The 19832-nt window shown below is 40.2% G+C and overlaps 1 protein-coding gene across 9 annotated transcripts in view; it reads left to right on the top strand.

Moving 5' to 3' along the window:
* Window positions 1–19832, top strand: part of eml1 (EMAP like 1) — a 54143-nt gene that overhangs the window by 31748 nt on the left and 2563 nt on the right. For 3 of the 9 annotated variants that reach the window (XM_028565250.1, XM_028565253.1, XM_028565247.1), the window contains 21 exons: window positions 1866–2048; window positions 2312–2365; window positions 5195–5333; window positions 6781–6828; window positions 8107–8235; window positions 8417–8445; window positions 10301–10327; window positions 13225–13354; window positions 14256–14405; window positions 15470–15539; window positions 15846–15956; window positions 16061–16156; window positions 16328–16462; window positions 16653–16752; window positions 16910–17061; window positions 17589–17714; window positions 18245–18376; window positions 18826–18893; window positions 19016–19104; window positions 19253–19350; window positions 19697–19784. In XM_028565250.1, the coding sequence (XP_028421051.1) occupies window positions 1866–2048; window positions 2312–2365; window positions 5195–5333; window positions 6781–6828; window positions 8107–8235; window positions 8417–8445; window positions 10301–10327; window positions 13225–13354; window positions 14256–14405; window positions 15470–15539; window positions 15846–15956; window positions 16061–16156; window positions 16328–16462; window positions 16653–16752; window positions 16910–17061; window positions 17589–17714; window positions 18245–18376; window positions 18826–18893; window positions 19016–19104; window positions 19253–19350; window positions 19697–19784 (2154 nt within the window). The remainder of the gene's footprint in view (window positions 1–1865; window positions 2049–2311; window positions 2366–5194; window positions 5334–6780; window positions 6829–8106; window positions 8236–8416; window positions 8446–10300; window positions 10328–13224; window positions 13355–14255; window positions 14406–15469; window positions 15540–15845; window positions 15957–16060; window positions 16157–16327; window positions 16463–16652; window positions 16753–16909; window positions 17062–17588; window positions 17715–18244; window positions 18377–18825; window positions 18894–19015; window positions 19105–19252; window positions 19351–19696; window positions 19785–19832) is intronic. The other 6 variants (XM_028565248.1, XM_028565249.1, XM_028565252.1 and 3 more) reach the window with 6 other exon arrangements.

Raw genomic sequence — 19832 nt, 5'->3', positions numbered from 1 at the left:
TTATCAGTATTTGTTCAGAAAATCATTCATTGTTCATTCATCATTTTCACGCATTAATGTTATGATAAAGAGTTATGTCGTGTGCCCCACGTGTGTGTTATTGCAGCAATGATTGAAATGTTTTTAATAATAATAATAATAATACCATACACCAGAGATCTTCAACAGGGGCTCCGGGACCCCTAGGGGCTCCACAGAGTCACTGCAGGGGGGCCTCCAAATTATTGTCAATTTTTCAAAGTTTTTTTCATAAATTAAAATTAACATAGAATAGACATAATTCTAATATATTATTAGCAAATATAAATCCCCACTGCTTACTGGCCTATAGGTAAGGTAGTCACTAAGGCCATCCACAGATACAGTTCATCCTAAGGATTCACTGTGCCACATGTATGCTTAACATTAAAACATGATTTATAAAATCATGCCAACAATTCTCAGGCTATTTTAATAGCTTAGTATTCTATGCAAAAAAGATATGTATAAAGGCTTTAGGCTGCCCTACATGTTATTGTAGGCCCAGTTTAATATGCAACATCATTTTATACAATATATGTAGTAGGGGGTCCCTGCTCCATCTCTGTTTCAGTTAAAGGGTCCTTGGCTTAAATAACGTTGAAGACTCCTATACACCGCAAGGATCTTTTTATCTACAAGCAAATATTTGAGTAGTGGCTCTGGTCAGGGATGTGCTGAATCCCTTAGCAGCTTTTGTTTATCGAAGAGATTCAGAGGCTCATCACAGCACTTTGTTTTCACCAGAAATTCAGATATTTCACACATTTCAATGTGTTAAAACTCTGTTGTACTTGATAGTGTTTAAGAATGTTAGTTACAGAAGTCAAGTTTCCTCAGATTTCCATAATATTACCAGGCAGTCGGGATTCAACTCAGATTCTCAGAAGGAACACAGACTGCAGATCTGCCTAATCACCAGATGCCTGCTCTCTAATACATAATGCATCAGACTGTTATTACAGGTCTGCGGGGAAAACACAACCGTCATTTACATTAATATTTCATCAAGCCACTGTGACATCAAAGTCCTAATGGAGGAGACCCTGCTTGTGTGTTATCATTAATGAAGTGGACCCTGGTGGCCTGTGCTTGGCCTCTATCTGGGTGTCAGGTGAAGAGGTGATATAATGTGTTAAGTTAGTTTAAACTCAAAGAACAGACAGGCATTAACAAACAGGCTCATGAATAAAGGTTTTAATAGAAAAGCTCTTTGAATCACACAAGGCAAAGGCTTTTCACAAAGAGACTGAAAGCATAAAAGTGAGCTCATCGTTTGAAAGGAGTTTGCTGTTTGTATTCCATTCCTGGCTTTGCACTTTCTTTTTCTATCTTTTTGTTTCCATCTGCATGAAATAAATAAAAAAAAGGTATAAAAACGGATAGCAGAATCTATCCTATTCACACAATGTCATTGTTTTTTTTCACTAAACACTTTGGCAAACATCCCTATGTTCCCTTATTATTAAAGAGCCTTGAAAAAGACGCATTCTGAAACAGGATACATAAAAAATAAACCTTTTTTTTTCTAAAAAGATGTAACAATTTTATGCTAAGCTAACATGTTCTGGCTGTAGCTTCAGATCGAACACAGACATGCGAGTGATATCCATTTTCTTCTCTAACTCTCAACAATAAAGCGAATAAGCATATTTCCCAAAATGTTGAACTATTCCTGTAAAGAGTTGTCGTGTGAGTAAGAATGTTCTACGAGCAACTCATTCTACAGTAACCAACAGTAAACAGCACTAACTGACTTATATTTTATATTAAGTGAAAAAAGGCCACTAGCATGCCAGCATTGTGACATTTTCCACATCTCTGACATGAGCTCACTGTTTCCTCAGATGACAGTGCGTCAGCATCCAGCAGTATGGAGGTCACCGACCGCATCGCCTCCCTGGAGCAGAGGGTCCAGATGCAGGAGGACGAGATTCACCTGCTTAAGGCTGCTCTGGCCGACGTTGTGCGCAGGCTCAACCTGTCCGAGGAGCAGCAGGCCATAGGCTCACGCAGAGGACCCACCAAAGGTAACATACATAAGCATACTTTTTTGTGAGTTTTTGAGTTACTTCTTCTGGGGTGTCGAGCAACAGGGTCTGCAGTTCTTCTGGCTTATGCAAATGTTTTTGGGGATATTCTTTTTCTCCTTCTCCACTTCATTCTCTCTCTTTCCTGATGATGTCTCCTTTCCTTTAAATCCTGCTTATTTCCTTCCTCTTCCTGTCACTTCTGTCCTCTCTCTTCCTGGACTTTGTTGTGTCGTTAAATGTGTTGTGCGTCATGTGTATAGGCCCTGCTTTGATGAGAAAGTCTCCGTCAGCAGACAGCAATGTTGGGAAGCCAGGTATGCTGACTGTGAAGTCCGTCTGCACTAAACCAGGCTTGGTGTTGTGTTTAAAAAAAGCACAATTCAGTCACTGCTTGCTAGTAATATGCTGCGTATAGTGTGGTATTTCACTTGGACACACAGTTACTTTCAGTACTGTACTGCCTGAGGTCAATGCACTGTGACCTGAGTCTGAAGACACAGATATAAACAGATTTATTGTTAACCAGGGGGAATGTGTGTCTGCAGTATATACGTATAATCCAAGAACAGTCACAACTTAGTGCGAGTAAGCTGCATGTTTTGTGTTCACCTCTGTGTATGCAACCTTTATGTTAAAGGGCAATTCCCCCTACATCACACACATTGTCCCTATTCAATAAGAAAGAGCTATTGTCGATGTATTTTGTTTTATTCCTTAATCACATGGACAAAATAACAGGAACACCTGGAAATGTAACGCAATTCGCCACAAATTACAGCCTCAGCCACATAAGATATGGTAAAGGAAAAGTTTGACATTTTAGGAAATGCTTATTTGCTTTCTTGCCGAGAGTTATTCAAGAACATCGACATCACACTAAAAACAGGGGGAAACGGCTAGCCGGACTTTTCAATTTTAACAAAATCCTCCTACAAGCACATGTAAAGATAATGAATTAACACACTATATCGTGTTTGTTTAATTCTTACAAAGTGGAAAAGGACAAATTTAGATGCCAGCCAGGCTAGCTGTTTCCACTTGTCTCCAGTCTTTGTGCTAAGCTAAGCTAACCGGCTGTTGGCTGTAGCTTTGTATTGACAAACATAAATAAAAATGGTATCAATCTTTGAATCCAACCCTCAGTAAGAAATAAAATAAGCATATTTCCCAAAATGTCAAACTATTCCTTTAAGTAAGAGTTGAAACAACACACCTCACAAGTAAAAGGCACTAAACTCGAAATGTAAAGAAAAAAATACAGCACATCATCACAGAATAAGAAAGCACTGAACGTCATAGATTGATCCATGATACACTTTTCCGTTTTTGTGGTATTTTTCTTGTGTAACAATTAGAGATGGCCCGATACCACTTTTTTGCTTCCCGATACCGATTCCGATACCTGAACTTGCGTATCGGCCGATACCGAGTACCGATCCGATACCAGAGTATCATATATTTCATTATGTTTTAACAGCTGTATACTACTATCCCTGTATGGATGTGATATAATTTCTATCTTTGTTGTCGGTCTGGCTCAGGTTAAACTCTTTGTGAAACATGAACAAACACAAACAATGAATGCCCCAGAACTTTCTTTTATTCTCCAGTTTGACAGTCAGTTATAACGGAAAAATAACATAAATAAACTACTTTAATGTAGATTTTCTTTAGGGCTTTATTACGTGGTATCGGATCGGTGCATAAACTCCAGTACTTCCCGATACCGATACCAGCGTTTTAGGCAGTATCGGAGCCGATACCGATACTGGTATCGGTATCGGAACATCTCTAGTAACAATACTGTGTCAATTTCAGCTGAATGGTTAATACAATGCCTTGTTATGTCCTCAAATGTGAATTTGAGTGATGAAACAGACACAGATCAGGATTCTGCGCTGCTGCCAGTGTCAGTCTCCGGAGTGACTGCGGATGGATGGAGTTTCAGTTTGATTCAGAGCTGCTTTCCGTTATTGTTCTCCATGTTTAGCTGCAGGGAGTCAGCAGCCAGCTCCCCTCTACTGAAGCACAATGATAAAACTTAGCACACGCACGCAGTCACACACAGAAACACACACGTTCATCTTTTTTAACATGCTAACAAAATTACAACCTCAATGTTCCCCTGCTGAATAATAACTACATGAAAGATAATGTAAACAATATGTGTGTGTGTCACTGTGTCCCTGAATGCATGTGTGTGTCTGCCAGTGGGATGAAACGGGGTCTATTAAATATTTATCACTGCAGATAAAGCTGCAGCTTGGATTTGTTATTCTGGGCTTGCCGTGTGTGTGTGTGTGTGTGTGTGTGTGTGTGTGTGTGTGTGTGTGTGTGTGTGTCTGTCGTGCGCACATATGTCATCTTTATAGAAAAGTGATCGAAACAGACCAATATTATCAAAAACAGATATTACGTTAAGATAATTTGTATTTGCATCACATTTAGGATTTCTCCGGTGTGGGAATCTCGTGTTGCCTCTACTTTTACCCTTATAATATATTACACTGTGTAATTATTTGTCTTTTTACAACTCATGTGCGGTGTTTAAGGCTGCAACAATAACTGGTACACTACAGATCAAGTAAAAAAAAAAGATCATTATTGCATTAACCAACAACAAACCGAGAGTTCCTCCTATACTAAAGGGGACAGGAGACTGTGCTACCTCAGTAATTACACATTTTTATGGCAAAAGCGGGCTTTTGTCATTCTTAAAAAAGTTTATAATGTTTTTAATTTTAAATATGTTTTTATGTGATTATTGTGGTTGTTAAGGCCAATAGAAAACATTAAGACTCACAGTCTAACCATATTTGCTCGTAATACAGACTGAAATAACAACAGGTGAACTGTGAGAAAAAAATGTCAAACCCAATCATACTAGTAACGTTGTCGAAACATGCATATACAGAATGACGTCATTAAACGTGTTACTCCAGTAAATGCTGGGAGGCTTTCCCCTTCTCTGGAACACGAGTTTTACCTAATTTCACTAATTAACAAGATAATTATACACTGGGAAATGCAATTTTTCTGGCCAGCCTTCTGTTGACTCTCTCTAATGACACCACATTAATGGACCCTGGTACTAGTATTGTATCCTGTTTTTTCTGAACATGTCTCTTGTCTTTTTCTTCCAGCCAGGCCAATGATTGCCACTCTGCCGTTACGACCAACAGTCAACAACGGGACCATCCTACCAAAGAAAGGCAGCCGCACTCTGCCCTCCCCATCTGGATCTGGATCCAGAAAGGACTCCAGCACAACAGCCAGCAAGAGGTGAGGAAATACAGATGATCCTTAGCTACTTAAATTGCTGTGCAACCTATACTTTAATGTTTGCAGTTTGTTCTATATTATTCTATTACCGTGTATCTATTGCATTATTTCGACTTTTAAGGAGGTTATTCTCATTTGTTTTTGACTCATTCCAAAGGAGATAGACATGAGGGTTTGCACTCAAGTCTAGTGTTCAGTCTAAGTGTCTTAAGTGTAGTGTTGCTTTACTGAACCTGTGGGTCTTGTTAACACTGTTCTAAACGTGTTCAGTCCAGATACAGCTGCATGTAGGCCAAGTTGGGAGGTCTTGCATGTATGGCGTCTTTCTTTCCAGACATTTTATTTGTCTCCAGACATCTTTTTAGTCCTGTCTGTCTGTTTACATGTCAGATCATTCAAGCCTTTAAGTCGTCACCTATCTGGCTTTTTATCAGCCAAAGTGACATTTAACAAGGCTGATAAACATAGAAACAGTATTGGCATCTCTTTTTCGTGGTGTGTGTGTGTGTGTGTGTGTGTGTGTGTGTGTGTGTGTGTGTGTGTGTGTGTGTGTGTGTGTGTGTGTGTGTGTGTGTGTCTCACAGGTTATCAATCTTGTCTGTCACGGAAACAATAGCCTTTGCCCATCTCTAAATGACATTACCATAATCAGATGAAGCTCAGCAGGGACCAGCTCCAGTCCAAACAGCTGTTAACTCCCCTGTGGCGTTGTTTCCTTGATTTTCAATGTGTGTGGTTTTATTTCTGCTTCAGGGATGTTTTACAATACTGAGAATTGATACTAATAATGCTTGCTGACTCTCACCTTAAGGTTTACTGGAGAGGACAGTTAAGAAATGGCTCTGCAGGTTGAAATGTAACCAGTATTATAGTAGTAATATTTGGTCTTGTGTATTTCCTTGTTGTTCATGCAGTTTGTGTTTTTCTGAATGGTTTCAAGCTCTTTATACGTCATGATTTCTTGAACTTTGAACTTGTACGAAAGGAATATGACTTTTCACTTGCATCTTTCGCACTTTATCAGGTATAACTAGCTTTCTACTGGGGGACAGTGCCGTAGTCAGGATTGTAGAAAGGCAGAAGTCAATTTCTGCTCTATTACATTTTTTTTAATATATATTCTAAATGCTTTAGTGCTGTTTCAAAGCCTTCTCCACAGTAGAACAAATTCAAATGGAGAAATACTGAATATTTCGCTATTATATTTATTTACTTATTGGCCAGATTTAAATATATTGAATTTAAACAATACTGGAATGAGCCAATAAAATACCCATTCATTAATTCCCTCCAGGTTTTTTAAACCCCAGAATTCCCAAGCACATCCCCTTAGTGTTAATCTTTTATGTATTGTGTTGTCTGTCTTTCCCTTCTTTTCTTCCAACTATGATGTTATATCCTGTTTGTTCGGTCCCCCTACAATGTGATGTCCTGCCAATCTGTCCAGTTTGTCCTATCTGCCTCTCTCTACCAGAATCCTCTACCTGCCTCTTAGGTGAGAGGATCATCAAGTTACAGTATATCACTGATCACAATATAACATCATTACAGCTCCGATGCATGCTAACCATTTATGTATTTTCAGTTTTTAAATAGAGCCCGACCGATGTCGGCCTATTACAGACATATTGGTATCTATCGATATTAGCATATATGTTCTCTGATAGAACCTTCGTATAATACAGAAAACAATGCTTGGGGTGATTTAGAAATGGTGTCATAACATAGTTTGTCCAACATAGTTTGTCCATTTATTTTTATTTATTCTTTATTTTCTCAGTGTTCATTTCTAGAATTGATTGACAATGTAATACATTGTAAATATTCTTTAATAAGGTTATTGAATAAAAAGCAGCCCTCTGAGTAGCTTTGCAGCGTCATATCGGTGCAAAATCGGTGCACAATCAACATGGAAAAGGTCGATTTTCATTCCAGCTCAAACATTTAATATATTGGCCAACATATTGGTAATCTGTGAATTATCTAAAATCAGTCTGAAAAATCCCATATCAGTCTGGCTCTATTATTAAATTATCATCAAGTTACATGATCATTTTGACGTTGTGACATTTTGTTCATTGCTGATATTCACCGTTTATGTTTAAATCATTGTTCTTTGTTTGTGTTGTTTCCAGTCTGTGTCTGGGATTAGTCTAAACTGCAGATTGGTCACAATCCCATCAGTGTTGGCATACACACAACAGCCTTCCCCAATGCCCTGTGGCCAAATTACTATGATTCCTCGTGGGATAACGCAGCAAACAACAGTTTCTCTCTCTCTCTTCTATTCTGCTCTTTACTGGACAAACACACACACAGGCTCTCCAGAAGGGATAACGGCCACCGGCCAGTTTTAGGATTTGAATAGACTTTTCTCCTATAGGGTGGATTAGGTGACTGAGCCTAGCCATTGGATCGCTGATGGAGCCTTTTCATTGTTATAAAATAGGCAGGCTGTCTGCACCACCAATATGCAGATTTGCACACGTCTGTACTGACATTGTAGTTATGATCACTAGAGTGGAGTAAAGAGGAAAGTGTGTGGAAACAACAAATGTCCACATTTCTTTGTTTCTCTTTGGTGCAAATTCTCTCTGACACTGCTGCAAAGAGCCACAGATCTGAGCTTAATCATGAAATAAATACATCTTCCATGTACCTGCTTTCAAAAGCTATTTCTGTGATGAAAACGTACGTTAGGGCAGTTTTAGGAAAGCAGCGTCAGGTAGTTTTATTTCTTTCCTGTCTCTGTCCACCTTCCTTCTCACCACAGCACTGTGAGGAGAGCCAACTCAAACGAACATGTGGGAACTCTTACGCGGAGAGATTCAGGCGACGCCAAGGGCAACCGAACTCGCGCCGGATCCACCGGCAGCAATTCCAGCGGCAAACGAAGTGACAGGTAACACAGATGTCTTGTTAAATCAGCTTTCTCTATTTAGTGGCTCACATATTCATCAGTTTGACACACTAAAAAAGACGCTGATCTCCTTATGAAGCACTTTCAAATCAAAAACATGCAATGGTTTATCTGGAGGAGGGATGCTGAATGACAGCTGTCTGTTTACTCGTTTACTTTGCAGCAAACAGAGGGAGCCAGTGTTCAATGCAGGTAAGAAATGGAGGCACCTTTATGGCTGTGTAGCCTGACAGCTATGATCGTTTCATGCTATGATCCAACCCACTGAGAGCCATTAAACACCACATGCTCAGTGGTTCCCTGTGTCAGTAAATGTCAATGAATCCTGCCTAAATGAAGAATTGCTTATCAGTGCCTTGAACTGATTTCTGCACACAGAGCACCATTGAGGCTACTTTACATAATGTTGTGTCCTAAACATCAGTGTCACATATTCATCCTTTCCATGATCCATTCCTTCACTTCATCCAATACTACATCCAAACCTCCACTCATCTTTTTTTAATAAGCTCTTTCTGCATTGTTTAAATAGAATTTTTATTTTTATTTTTTATAAACTCACTATGGGTCATAAGAACTCCTAACCTCTGTTGTGTGGAGACTGAGGAGACGCTTGTCACTGGGTCCAACTGAAACACAGAAAGTAGCCCCATGCATTAGTTATTGTAACTAACTGCAGAGAGATCTACTACCGCAAATTTAGGGCTAATCAAACTAGCCTAACACGTTTTTGAGTATTTATGTGAAACTGATTTTTTTCTGGAAAACTTTAGGAAGTTTTATACACATTGTTTTTTGGAGTCCGCCTTCCCTGAATCTCTACATCGGAGGGTGCCAGTGCAGACACTAATAATAATAATAAGACCCAGGTTAAAAAAAAATACTGGAGTTTCCCTTAAGTTGTGATAGCTGTCTTTATCTGAGCACAGCACCCTGCGCTGCCGCTAAGATGGCGTTAGCTCATGATTTTCTGACAGGTTTTTAAAGTCTTTTCAGCAGTTGATGATATTTGTGAGCTAGGAGATATACAAAAGAGAGAATTAAGAGTAGAACAGGAGGAGCCACCTATTACATTTTGAGTGTACTGTATAGTGTTTCCAGTATATGTACAAGACAAGTGGATCATCTCGCACACAGTTTGCTCTTTAAATAGAAAGCAGGAAACACATGGTAACAAGACAATGGGACTGAATATGAAATGAAATGAGTATTAATCATTAATTTCCATCTCCAGCATGCTATTGAATTTGTGTAAATTGAACTGCTGTTTTTTATCTGGTTTACACGCCTGGCTTCAGTTCTCTCTAGTTCAGGCTGCATCAAAACAAAGTGCACAGCGTACTGACCCACTCCATCCAACAAACTACTGTAGTATTTTATAGCAAATAGGATCCACATATAAATCAGACTAATACATGTTCTTTGTACATTTTTAATCACATTAATTAATTAATTCTCCCGTGCACCACTTATTGGACATTTGAATTAATTATAGACAAATAATCTCGTTCAAAGCGGCCCGATCAGGGCAGCGCCATGGGCATAAACTGCTACTAGCTGACAGTTAACCAATACAAATGATAATTGCAACAGTAAATTCTTCCAATAGAATGCTTACCTGCAATACATGAAGTGATTACATGCAAAGTGGTTCATTTGATACAACAAAATGTGCTGAAGCCAGTGCAAGCACGTGTTTGTTTTTACTTTCACATTGTAAAAAAAAAATAGTTAGGAACAACAGTTGAAAAAAATTCCAAATCAGCTTTTTCTTTGTAGATTGTTAAACAAAGGGGAAATGGCAAGTAAATGTAAATCCTCACCACATAGGAGCAGAGGGTGGGACCCCATCACGCAGAAATGAGCACTGATTAATTCCAACCATTAAGGAAGGAGCACTGATGCATTAGGAGCCTTGAGGACAGATGCTGCCATTTGTTAACGCCAGGAAACAGGAAGTGCACTCATATTAGGACAGACCAGGAAGTGAGGAAGCCATGCCACCTCTCACCTGGTGCTTGTGTCTTTCTCTGTGACCTTTTACAAGGGATGCGACGTGTGACCCACTGCAAAGGTAGGCTTCCCCCCTCCCCTCGCCTGAAGCCCCGGCCTACACAGCTCTCTGGACACTGCAGATGACTTGTTTTGATCTCTGTACATGCATCACCTCTGCTCTGAGCTGCAGTGCAGAGGCAAAGTATAAAATCAGGACCGTTATTTTGAAATTTGAATTCATATCCTGTTTGGATTTTTCCTCCTAAACATTTTGGTGGTGTCCGAAACTTTAGAGATTTCCTTCAGTGCAATGATCAGAGAGCTGTCCAGACAGTGGCAGGAGTGGGTTGACAAAGTGTGTGTGTGAAAGTTCTGTTCCCTTAGAGTTAATTAACCCACACACACATATCCTACCTAACCGCCACTGAGAGCTGCGTCCGAGTGTGTTTGCAGTGTTTGCACTTCTGTGCCCCCACACTTGTTGTTTAACTTCAGACGAAGCTGCTGCTTCACCAAATGTGTGTTTGCTCACAGCCTCACTTTTTCTCGTAGGCATTTAGTCACTGTCACCATAGTAACAACACAAAAAGTTCTGACACTCGCTTCCTCGCAGTTGCTTTGAGTTTTTCTGCCAACACTTAAATCCTCTGTTCTATTCTCACTGCAGCTCGGCGCGAGTAGATTTGCCGCGGCGCTTTTTATCTTCCTGCTCTCAAAATTAATATTTGCATTACAAACACATTCAGTCTCTCTTTTTGGGTAGTTCCTAATAAAGTCTGTTTGATTTTACTGCTTGTAGTTTTCTCACATGGCCTGAAGTGTCGTCTGTTTGTGTGTAGTCCCCTTCAGAAAATTATTCACAAAGCTGCCAAGAATAAAACTGGAGTTAAAGCTCATTTCCTCGCAGATATATTGCTGTTTAGCCACTCTTGTTACAGAATAATGCATTTTTTAAGATAATCTGAGCATTTTGCACTTGAAAACATCTACACCAGTGTTTTTTTCTTCTTCGGCTGCGGACCCCTTAAAATAAAGCAGTGTCTGCTTGCATCGCCTCGTCACAGGTTGCATACAGTACATCTATGCATACAGTATCACATCTACGTACAGTTGTAATGTGTTGTGAGCAGTTTAATCAAAGGGTGATTTTGTCCCCTAAACCTCTCCGCTTGTTTCATCTGAGTAACTATTAGAGGCCTGAAGAGGTAAAACTATGACTTTTAAAGAAGTTTCCTGAAAAGAACAATGCAATTTTAGTTAATTAAAGGGAAATAGGGATTTTCATGAAAGAAAAGCTTCATTCGAAATACTGTATTTATTCATTTATTATTTCCATATATGTTGAATTGTATGCTGCCTGTAGACAAGTTTCACATTTTTGCATCTTTAGCTGAATAAGAGACTCTACACTAGCTAGATAGAATCTACAGTAAATTTGTGTATCCAAACATCACTTTTCTTCTCTCCTGTCCCATTGATAATCTCACAACCCCTTGCCTGGGTCCAGACCCCCACTGATATAAATCAGTGAAGCAGGTTCTAACTGAATTTATTCAATTACCTCAAACATCATAATAACTACTGCTTCAAGATAAGATCCCACTGTTTGATGATAGCACTCAACGTGCTTGTGGTTTCTAATGGGAGTGAGTTTCCCTACTTTCCTTTTGATAGTTTGTGTTTTGCCAATTTTTTTTATGATGCTTTAGTAAGTGTGACACAAAAACACAGCTATTATAACTTATCAACCGGCCCCGACAACCTCCACCACTCCTCTCCATCATTGGCTCCTCTGCTCTTTTTCCCGTCTGCATTATAGTCACAGTACAGATATACCTCAGCCGCTCTGCCAAACGAACGGGGACCAGCGGAAGCCCCCCGGCTTTGTCTGTAGCGGCCCGTCCAGCCACCAGCCCCCAACAAACCTCAGACAGCAGCAAGGCAGGCATGGCCAGAAAGGGTGGTGCCACCAAGGTGCCGCCGATCAAAAAGAACCTGAATTTTAACCTCCCGTTGAGAAAATCAGGGAGTTTGTCATCGTACTCTCCCCTTGATACACCCAGTTATCGCAGCCCCATCAAGTCTCCCAGCCAGTACTTCCAGATTTGTTACTAGCGAATCAAGTCTGTAAATATAGAATGACAACACTCACTTCTCCAGACAGATTGAAAGTGTTAATTCCAGTTATCAAGCTGCAATGTGCCCGAGACGGTCTCGCACAGAGCCAAATTCATGGTTTTTATATTAGATCTGTACCATTAAAAATACCACATGGTGGTGTCTTGTCACTTTGCGTTCCTCATACCAAAGAAGTTGCAAAGAGATAGCAGGTTTTATTAGCATTACTCATAAGTCCATTATATTACCTTATATTATAGTGTTTTCTTCTAATGAGCTTTTGTGGACATTAATGGTTCATTTTGTTTGTTTTGATCCCCATAATGTTTTCTGTGGGAATTGTTTTTCAGTGTTAGCATGTTTTAAATTGATCAAGTTTTTTCATAATCCCCTTTTCTAAGCTTGAATCTTTATTCCCCCCGTAACATTTCCATTGCTCTGCTTGTGTCTGCATTTTATGTTGGTTAACCTCTGCTCTAAGCTGAATATTTATGAGTTTTGAAAGTGTTTGCAGTTCATTTTAATCTCTTTGTTGTTATAAGAATGTATTTGAAATGACTAATAAAGTCAGTTAAAAAGCTAATTTGTTTGTGTTTGCAAATTCTGTCATTTGTTGTCCTTTTCATAGCAACAAAACATATCACATCACATCTCTCCATTCATCATCTCATCTTACATTCATCAACATTGTCACGATTGTCATTCACATCATAATAACACACTGTATTATGCTTCAGTGTCATGTCTGTGCTTTTTGCATACTTGTCACAAAATATAAAACGTGCTATTGACCTAATTCCAGCAGTCACATCTGTATTTTTTTATTATCTCACTGATCCTTTCTCTTGCTTTTTCCAGAGGAAGGTTATGTGAAAATGTACTTGAAGGGTCGTCCCATCACCATGTACATGCCCAAAGACCAGGTGGATAGCTACTGCCTGGAGGCCAGAGCCGACCTGCCCAGCAACAAACTCAAACTGGACTGGGTGTATCCTTTTTCATCTCTCACTTTATTTGCACAGGGAATTTTCCGACCAGATCTGCTCAGATGTTCATTTTCGGGCTCATCGCTCTGCAGCCTGCAGTCAGCAATAACCTGCATACAGCTGGCAGGCTGAGGCACAACCAGTCAGCAGCTCCTCTTGTGCTCTTTTATTTTTATTTTGTTTCAGTTTGTGCTTTCTCTCTTTCTTTCATGTGTTGATGAAAGAATGTACTGTGTTGATCAGTCTAGCAGAAACCCAATGGGGAGAAAGCCGTAAGGGAGATGAAGAAAAGATTAAATCTGAAGAAAAAAGCATGCACGCACACACACACACACACACACACACACACACACACACACACACACACACACACACACACACACACACACACACACACACACACACACACAGGGCTGCATGTTTCGTATATGTTGAATCCAGTATGAATGCACACAGTGTGTTTTAATCTTAGAGTTTGAGTGCATTTTAATGTATTATTTGTGGTTTCTTACCTTCATGTTATTAAATAAATGTGAATATTCATCACTGTCTCTAAATGTTATACCTGCTGGTTAGAGTGTAAGCAAATAGATCCTTAACTTTTTAATTCTTGGGATTAGGGCTGCAACAAAAGGATTATTTTCATTAGCAATTAATCTGCTGATTATTTTCTGGATACGTTACTTGGTCTATAAAACAAAATTCCTAAAGCCCATTCCGCTGTTTTCTTTTTTTTTTTTTGTCCAACAGTCTAAAACCAAAAGATATTCAGTTTGCTTCAGAGAAGACAAAAAAACAGCAAAGCTGTAACTGGGGAAATTTTGGCATTTTTGTAGATTAATTGTTTCAGCTCTACTTTGGATACAATTTTTGTTTTATTCCTTGACCTTTTTTAATGTCCAGTTATGGTTACCGCGGTCGAGACTGTCGCTCCAACCTTTACTTGTTGCCCACTGGAGAAACGGTGTACTTCATCGCCTCAGTGGTCGTCCTGTTCAACGTGGACGAGCAGCTGCAGAGACACTACACCGGACACACGGATGACATCAAATGGTGAGAGACACTTGGGGATTATAAAACACACACACACACACTAACCCGAGGGACTGCTTCAGTCATTTCCTGCAGCCCCATATCACATCTGGCATTTACCTTTCATCTCTTTTCCCTTTTAGAGTTGATATAATACAATCCTCATAGGCTGCAGAATGTTTGCTTTCCTTGATGCCTACTAAGTGCAGAATAACTGTAATGAGGGAGCAGGCACAACAAGTGTGTGTGTTGGAATGCCTTCATTTGTTTACAAGCATGAAAGTGAGAAAGTGTGTAGTGTGATGAGGGTAACCTTAAAGTACCCATGGCTTGAAAATTTCACTTTATGAGGTTTTTTAACATTAATCTGAGTTCCTGAATTCCCCCAGCCTGCCTATGGTCCCCCAGTGGCTAGAAATGGCGATAGGTGTAACCCGAGCCCTGGGTATCCTGCTCTGCCTTTGAGAAAATGAAAGCTCAGATTTGCCGATCTGGAACCTTGCTCCTTATGAGGTCATAAGGAGCAAGGTTACCTCCCCTTTCTCTGCTTTGCCCGCCCAGAGAATTTGGCCCACCCATGAGAAAAAGAGAGACATCATGGCTTGAAAACAAGAAAAGTGGCAGTTGGTCAAGGCCCCCACCCTCCACCTTGCCCCCCCCCTCCCCTATATAAAAGCATCCAAAAAAGCAGCATGTCATGGGACCTTTTAAAGAGACACGACCATGATTATGTTAGTACACCCTGGGGTTAATAAACGTTCAAATTATTAATGAACATTATGGATTACAGATCAAAGGATGGATTGCGAACAGATTCTTACTCCTTTGAAGACGAAGTGTTAGAGCTTCACACATGCTACGAGTGCTGCCACACCGCTGTGGCCAATAGGGGATGAATTTATCTTAAACTGTTTCGTTTCCCCCTCACATTAGTGCAGACGGCGTTTGGTAGCTACAATGAATATCGTGTTCACAGCTTTAAAAACCTCCTTTCATGTTCTGCGAGCACGTTGCTCATCTTTATTCAAATGCTCCTTTTGATGTTGAAAGGCTTTTAACTGTTTTCATGTCTTTCTCTTCAACAGCCTGGCCGTCCACCCCGATAAAATCACCATAGCAACCGGTCAGGTGGCGGGTACCTCTTCGGATGGAAAAGTAAGTGAGGTCTCTTATTGATATTTTATCACTTTAGTTTTCACCGTCTGATATATTACAGGAGTGAGGAGTTTTGGTATTTTCTTTAAGAAATTATTTTTATCAAGATGAGTTTATCAAGCTGCTTCAGACTTTTTTGCTTACAGTAATAAACAGACAGGGAAGCTGAAACACATTCGCTCTGTGTTCACTTATATATTCAGTGAGTTCAGTGAGTCCTTCAGTAAGCCTAACATCGTATCATACTGATAATACACCTCTCCTGGTGGTGTGCCCATGTTCTTGGGTGTTTTTTGTTCCTGGCAGCAGCTGGCTCCTCATGTCCGTGTGTGGGACTCTGTCAGCCTCAACACACTCCATGTTCTAGGTACAGGCTTCTTCGACCGAGCCTTGGTCTGCCTGGCCTTCTCCAAGTCGGTAAGGAAACACCACTGACACACCTAACAAGGAGTTTCAGGCTGTACTTAGTTTCTATTTTGTCAGTAAATAAGCATGGCTTTGGGTCTTTTTCTGTGTGTTAGAATGGAGGAAATACATTGTGTGTCGTAGACGACTCCAATGACCACGTCCTCTCCGTCTGGGACTGGCAGAGAGAGGACAGACTGGCTGAGGTCAAGGTATGTGGGTGTGTGTGTGTGCATATGTATGTGTGTGTGTGTGTGTGTGTGTGTGTGTGTGTGTGTGTTTTAATTAAGATATATACACCTGACATACTGCTCAAATGTTCTATTAAACAGGTGTGCATGTAGTTTCAACAACTCATTCTTGTTTTATGTGTTTCTTTTCAGTGCTCCAACGAGTCAGTGTTTGCTGCAGACTTCCACCCGACAGACAGCAATATCGTAGTGACCTGCGGCAAGTCCCATCTCTATTTCTGGAACCTGGAGAAAGGTGTACTGGTCAAGAAGCAAGGACTGTTTGAGGTGAGACACCCACATGTTTCCCACATGTTAGGTCAACACCATCAAGCAATAAAGTTTGATATAGAGCCACAAATGCAATCATGAAAGCCTGTGTTATGATATGATCCTGTTCATAGCTATATAGGGAGAAGCAATGGTAGTCTAGCAAAAAATTAAACAACATGTGTGTTCTTGTGTTTGTTTCTTGCAGAAACAAGAGAAGCCCAAGTTTGTGTTGTGTGTGACCTTTGCAGAAAATGGAGACGCCATCACAGGAGACTCAAGTGGGAACATCCTGGTGTGGGGAAAAGGCATGTTAATTAATTGATTAATTCAACCTTTATTAATACAGAGTGGCCCAATGAGATCTCTGATCTGTCTCTAAATCTGCCCCAAGTACTCGACCTTTATGTCTGGCTGTCTCCAACTGAACTTTCTCATCCATCCCATCCCATCTCTGTCACGCAGGCACTAATCGTATCAGCCACGTCATCCAAGGAGCTCACGAGGGCAGCATCTTTGCTCTGTGCATGCTGAGGAACGGCACGCTGGTGTCTGGAGGGAAAGACCGCAGGCTCGTCTCCTGGGACAGCAGCTATCAGCAGATACAAACAGTGGAGGTGAGGAAAATGTTCAACAGAATATAAATATTCCAAGGACGCTCGTAAAAAATAAAAAATAAATGGAAGTTTATAAGGGTAAAATGCATGTCATACTTTTAAGATTGATTTAATACAGCAATGCATGGGTTTTTAATGCTAAGCTGTAGAGCTCTACAGCATTCTAATGATCTGATCTGCTATTACCACTTTCTTCTTAATGTTTTAATAAAATGTTAAGCTGCATATCCAGCTCTTTCTTTTGAAGTAGGTTGCTTATATTAGCTAGAAATTGCAATCCTGCCTGAGGTGTCAAACTTTGCATTCTGAATGCTGCACCATATCATAAATATTACAGAGGATGAGATGGGTTTGTGCTCTCAATGAGATTCATGGATATTTATAGTGATAGGAATTATGGATCACTCATGTCTTATTTGCTCTGCAGAGACCACATTATGCAGTAAAAGATTAGTTGATGTTTATTCTGGTAATGCTGGATTCCACATGAACAGGTGGTTTAAATGATTATTGTATTTTCTCCACAGGTGCCTGAGTTGTTTGGTCCCATCCGGACCATAGCAGAGGGCAGAGGGGAGACTGTGCTCATCGGTACCACCAAGCACTTTGTTTTGCAAGGCAGTTTGGATGGAGAATTCATGCCTATTACGCAGGTAGATGCAACTGTCTAGTATAGTATTTCTACATTTGTACTAAGATGCAGGGTTGCAACTAACAACTATTTTTATTATCAATTAATCTGCCAGTTATTTTCTTGACTATATTTCTTCAGTTGGTCTATCAAATGTCATAAAATTGTGAAAAAGGTCCGTCACAGTTTCCCTGAGACCCATATGACATTTTGCAATGTCTTGTTTTGTCTGACCAATACAGTAGTTCACAACCAAAAGATATTCACTTTACCATAGAATAACACAGAGAAAAGCAGCATATCCTCAATTGAGCGTAGCTGGAACCAGAGAACATTGAGCATTTTTGTGTAAAACGATGAATCGATTACCAAAGTAGTTGCAGATTAATTTTCTTATCGATTAATTAATGTATCATTAATCATTGCAGCTCTACTGTGATGATGTTGTTCAACTACTGGACAAAGTGAAGGTTTCACTTGTAAGGCTGGGATGTTGTAGCACATGAAGAATAAATAGAAGTGAAAGAAGAAAAACTCTCCTCTCCTCTACAGGGTCACACTGACGAGTTGTGGGGTCTGGCTGTCCACCCCTGGAAGCCTCAGTTCCTCACCTGTGGTTATGACGGGCAGGTCTGCCTGTGGGACTCAAGTTCCCATCAGCTCATCTGGACCAAGAGTATGGAAGTAAGTTTAGCCAACACTGCCCCCTGGGGTCTGTCATGGGAATTACACAGCCCTCAACAAATGATGAATCAGACACTATTTTATCAGTTCTGATGTCTTTAAGAATGAGAAACAACAAGAACTCTACTTTTAGCAGCTAAAATGTACAAACAAACATGGAAACAATCAGAGTAATATGATATAAAATCTATTACTCCACAATTGGCTTCCAAACTAGTTGTGATGTCACAAAATCCTGCTCTTACATACTGTTCACCTGTTAAACAGCGATTTAAGGTGAGCACAGGGAAATTTTGGTGAAACGCGAAATATGAAAACAGCCTTTTAGTGTTATACTCTGCACGTACATCACTCTGCACAGTGAAGCTCAAACATCCAAATGGAGAAATAGTAAGCAAAATAAAAATTTTAATAAATGTATTAACTACTCTTCTTCCTGTTTCTGACAGGATGCTGCCCAATCAGCAGGCTTCCACCCGTCCGGAGCTGTGGTTGCCATAGGAACCCAGACTGGCAGGTAGGGGATCCCATCACCAAAAAACACTAAAGAAATATAGTGTTTACATGAAAGTGACAAAGAAACGATTTTGTAGAGCAGATTTTAAAAAGCAGATTGTTGAGCTGTCATTGATCCTGCAGGTGGCTCGTACTGGACACGGACTCTAAGGATCTTGTCACAATGCACACGGATGGGAATGAACAGCTGTCTGTTATGTGTTACGGGCCAGGTACGCTGATAACTGCTGATGAGATGTTTCCCCTGTACATGCAGAGTGTTGTTTTAACCGTCCGTTTCTTTTCTTTCATTTCGACCTCAGACATATTTAACTTTATTTTATGAACATTAATCTTCCTGTCTTCTTTTCATTTATTTAGATGGTAACTTCCTGGCCATCGGTTCCCACGACAACTACATCTATATCTATGCTGTGGCGGAAAATGGGAGGAAGTACAGCCGAGTGGGGAAGTGCTCGGTGAGCACCTGTATTTACAGTCCACCATCATCTCCGGCTCTGTTATTTTTAGTTCCTCCTGGCATCATCTTTATCTTTAGCTCCCTCCTCCGCTCTATATTTGGGCCTCCACTCTGTACACTCTGTCCTCAGTGTGTGTTGATACAAAAGCTTTAAAATGATAAATGACAATGAGCTGAGTCATACAGTGCTGTGTCTACAATAACGTAATGACTAAAGGTTGCTATATCAAATCCAATCCACATTTTTAGGATTATTTCTGGTGCTTGAAAAAACATATTGCCTTAACTCCAGGAACACTGTAAATGTAAATTATCTAAATTGGTCCTTTTGTATCACATCGCAGGGTCATTCAAGTTTCATCACCCATCTGGACTGGTCAGTGGACTCCCAGTACCTGGTATCAAATTCAGGGGACTATGAGATACTGTATTGTAAGTATGATCACCGTCATCCTCTCACATCCTTTGTGGTTTTGTTTG

The sequence above is a fragment of the Perca flavescens genome, chromosome 20 (assembly GCF_004354835.1).
Source record: "Perca flavescens isolate YP-PL-M2 chromosome 20, PFLA_1.0, whole genome shotgun sequence".
NCBI classification, from domain to species: Eukaryota; Metazoa; Chordata; class Actinopteri; order Perciformes; family Percidae; genus Perca; species Perca flavescens.
The sequence above is the reverse complement of the archived record's forward strand: the minus strand, read 5'-3'. Positions and strand labels throughout refer to the sequence as shown.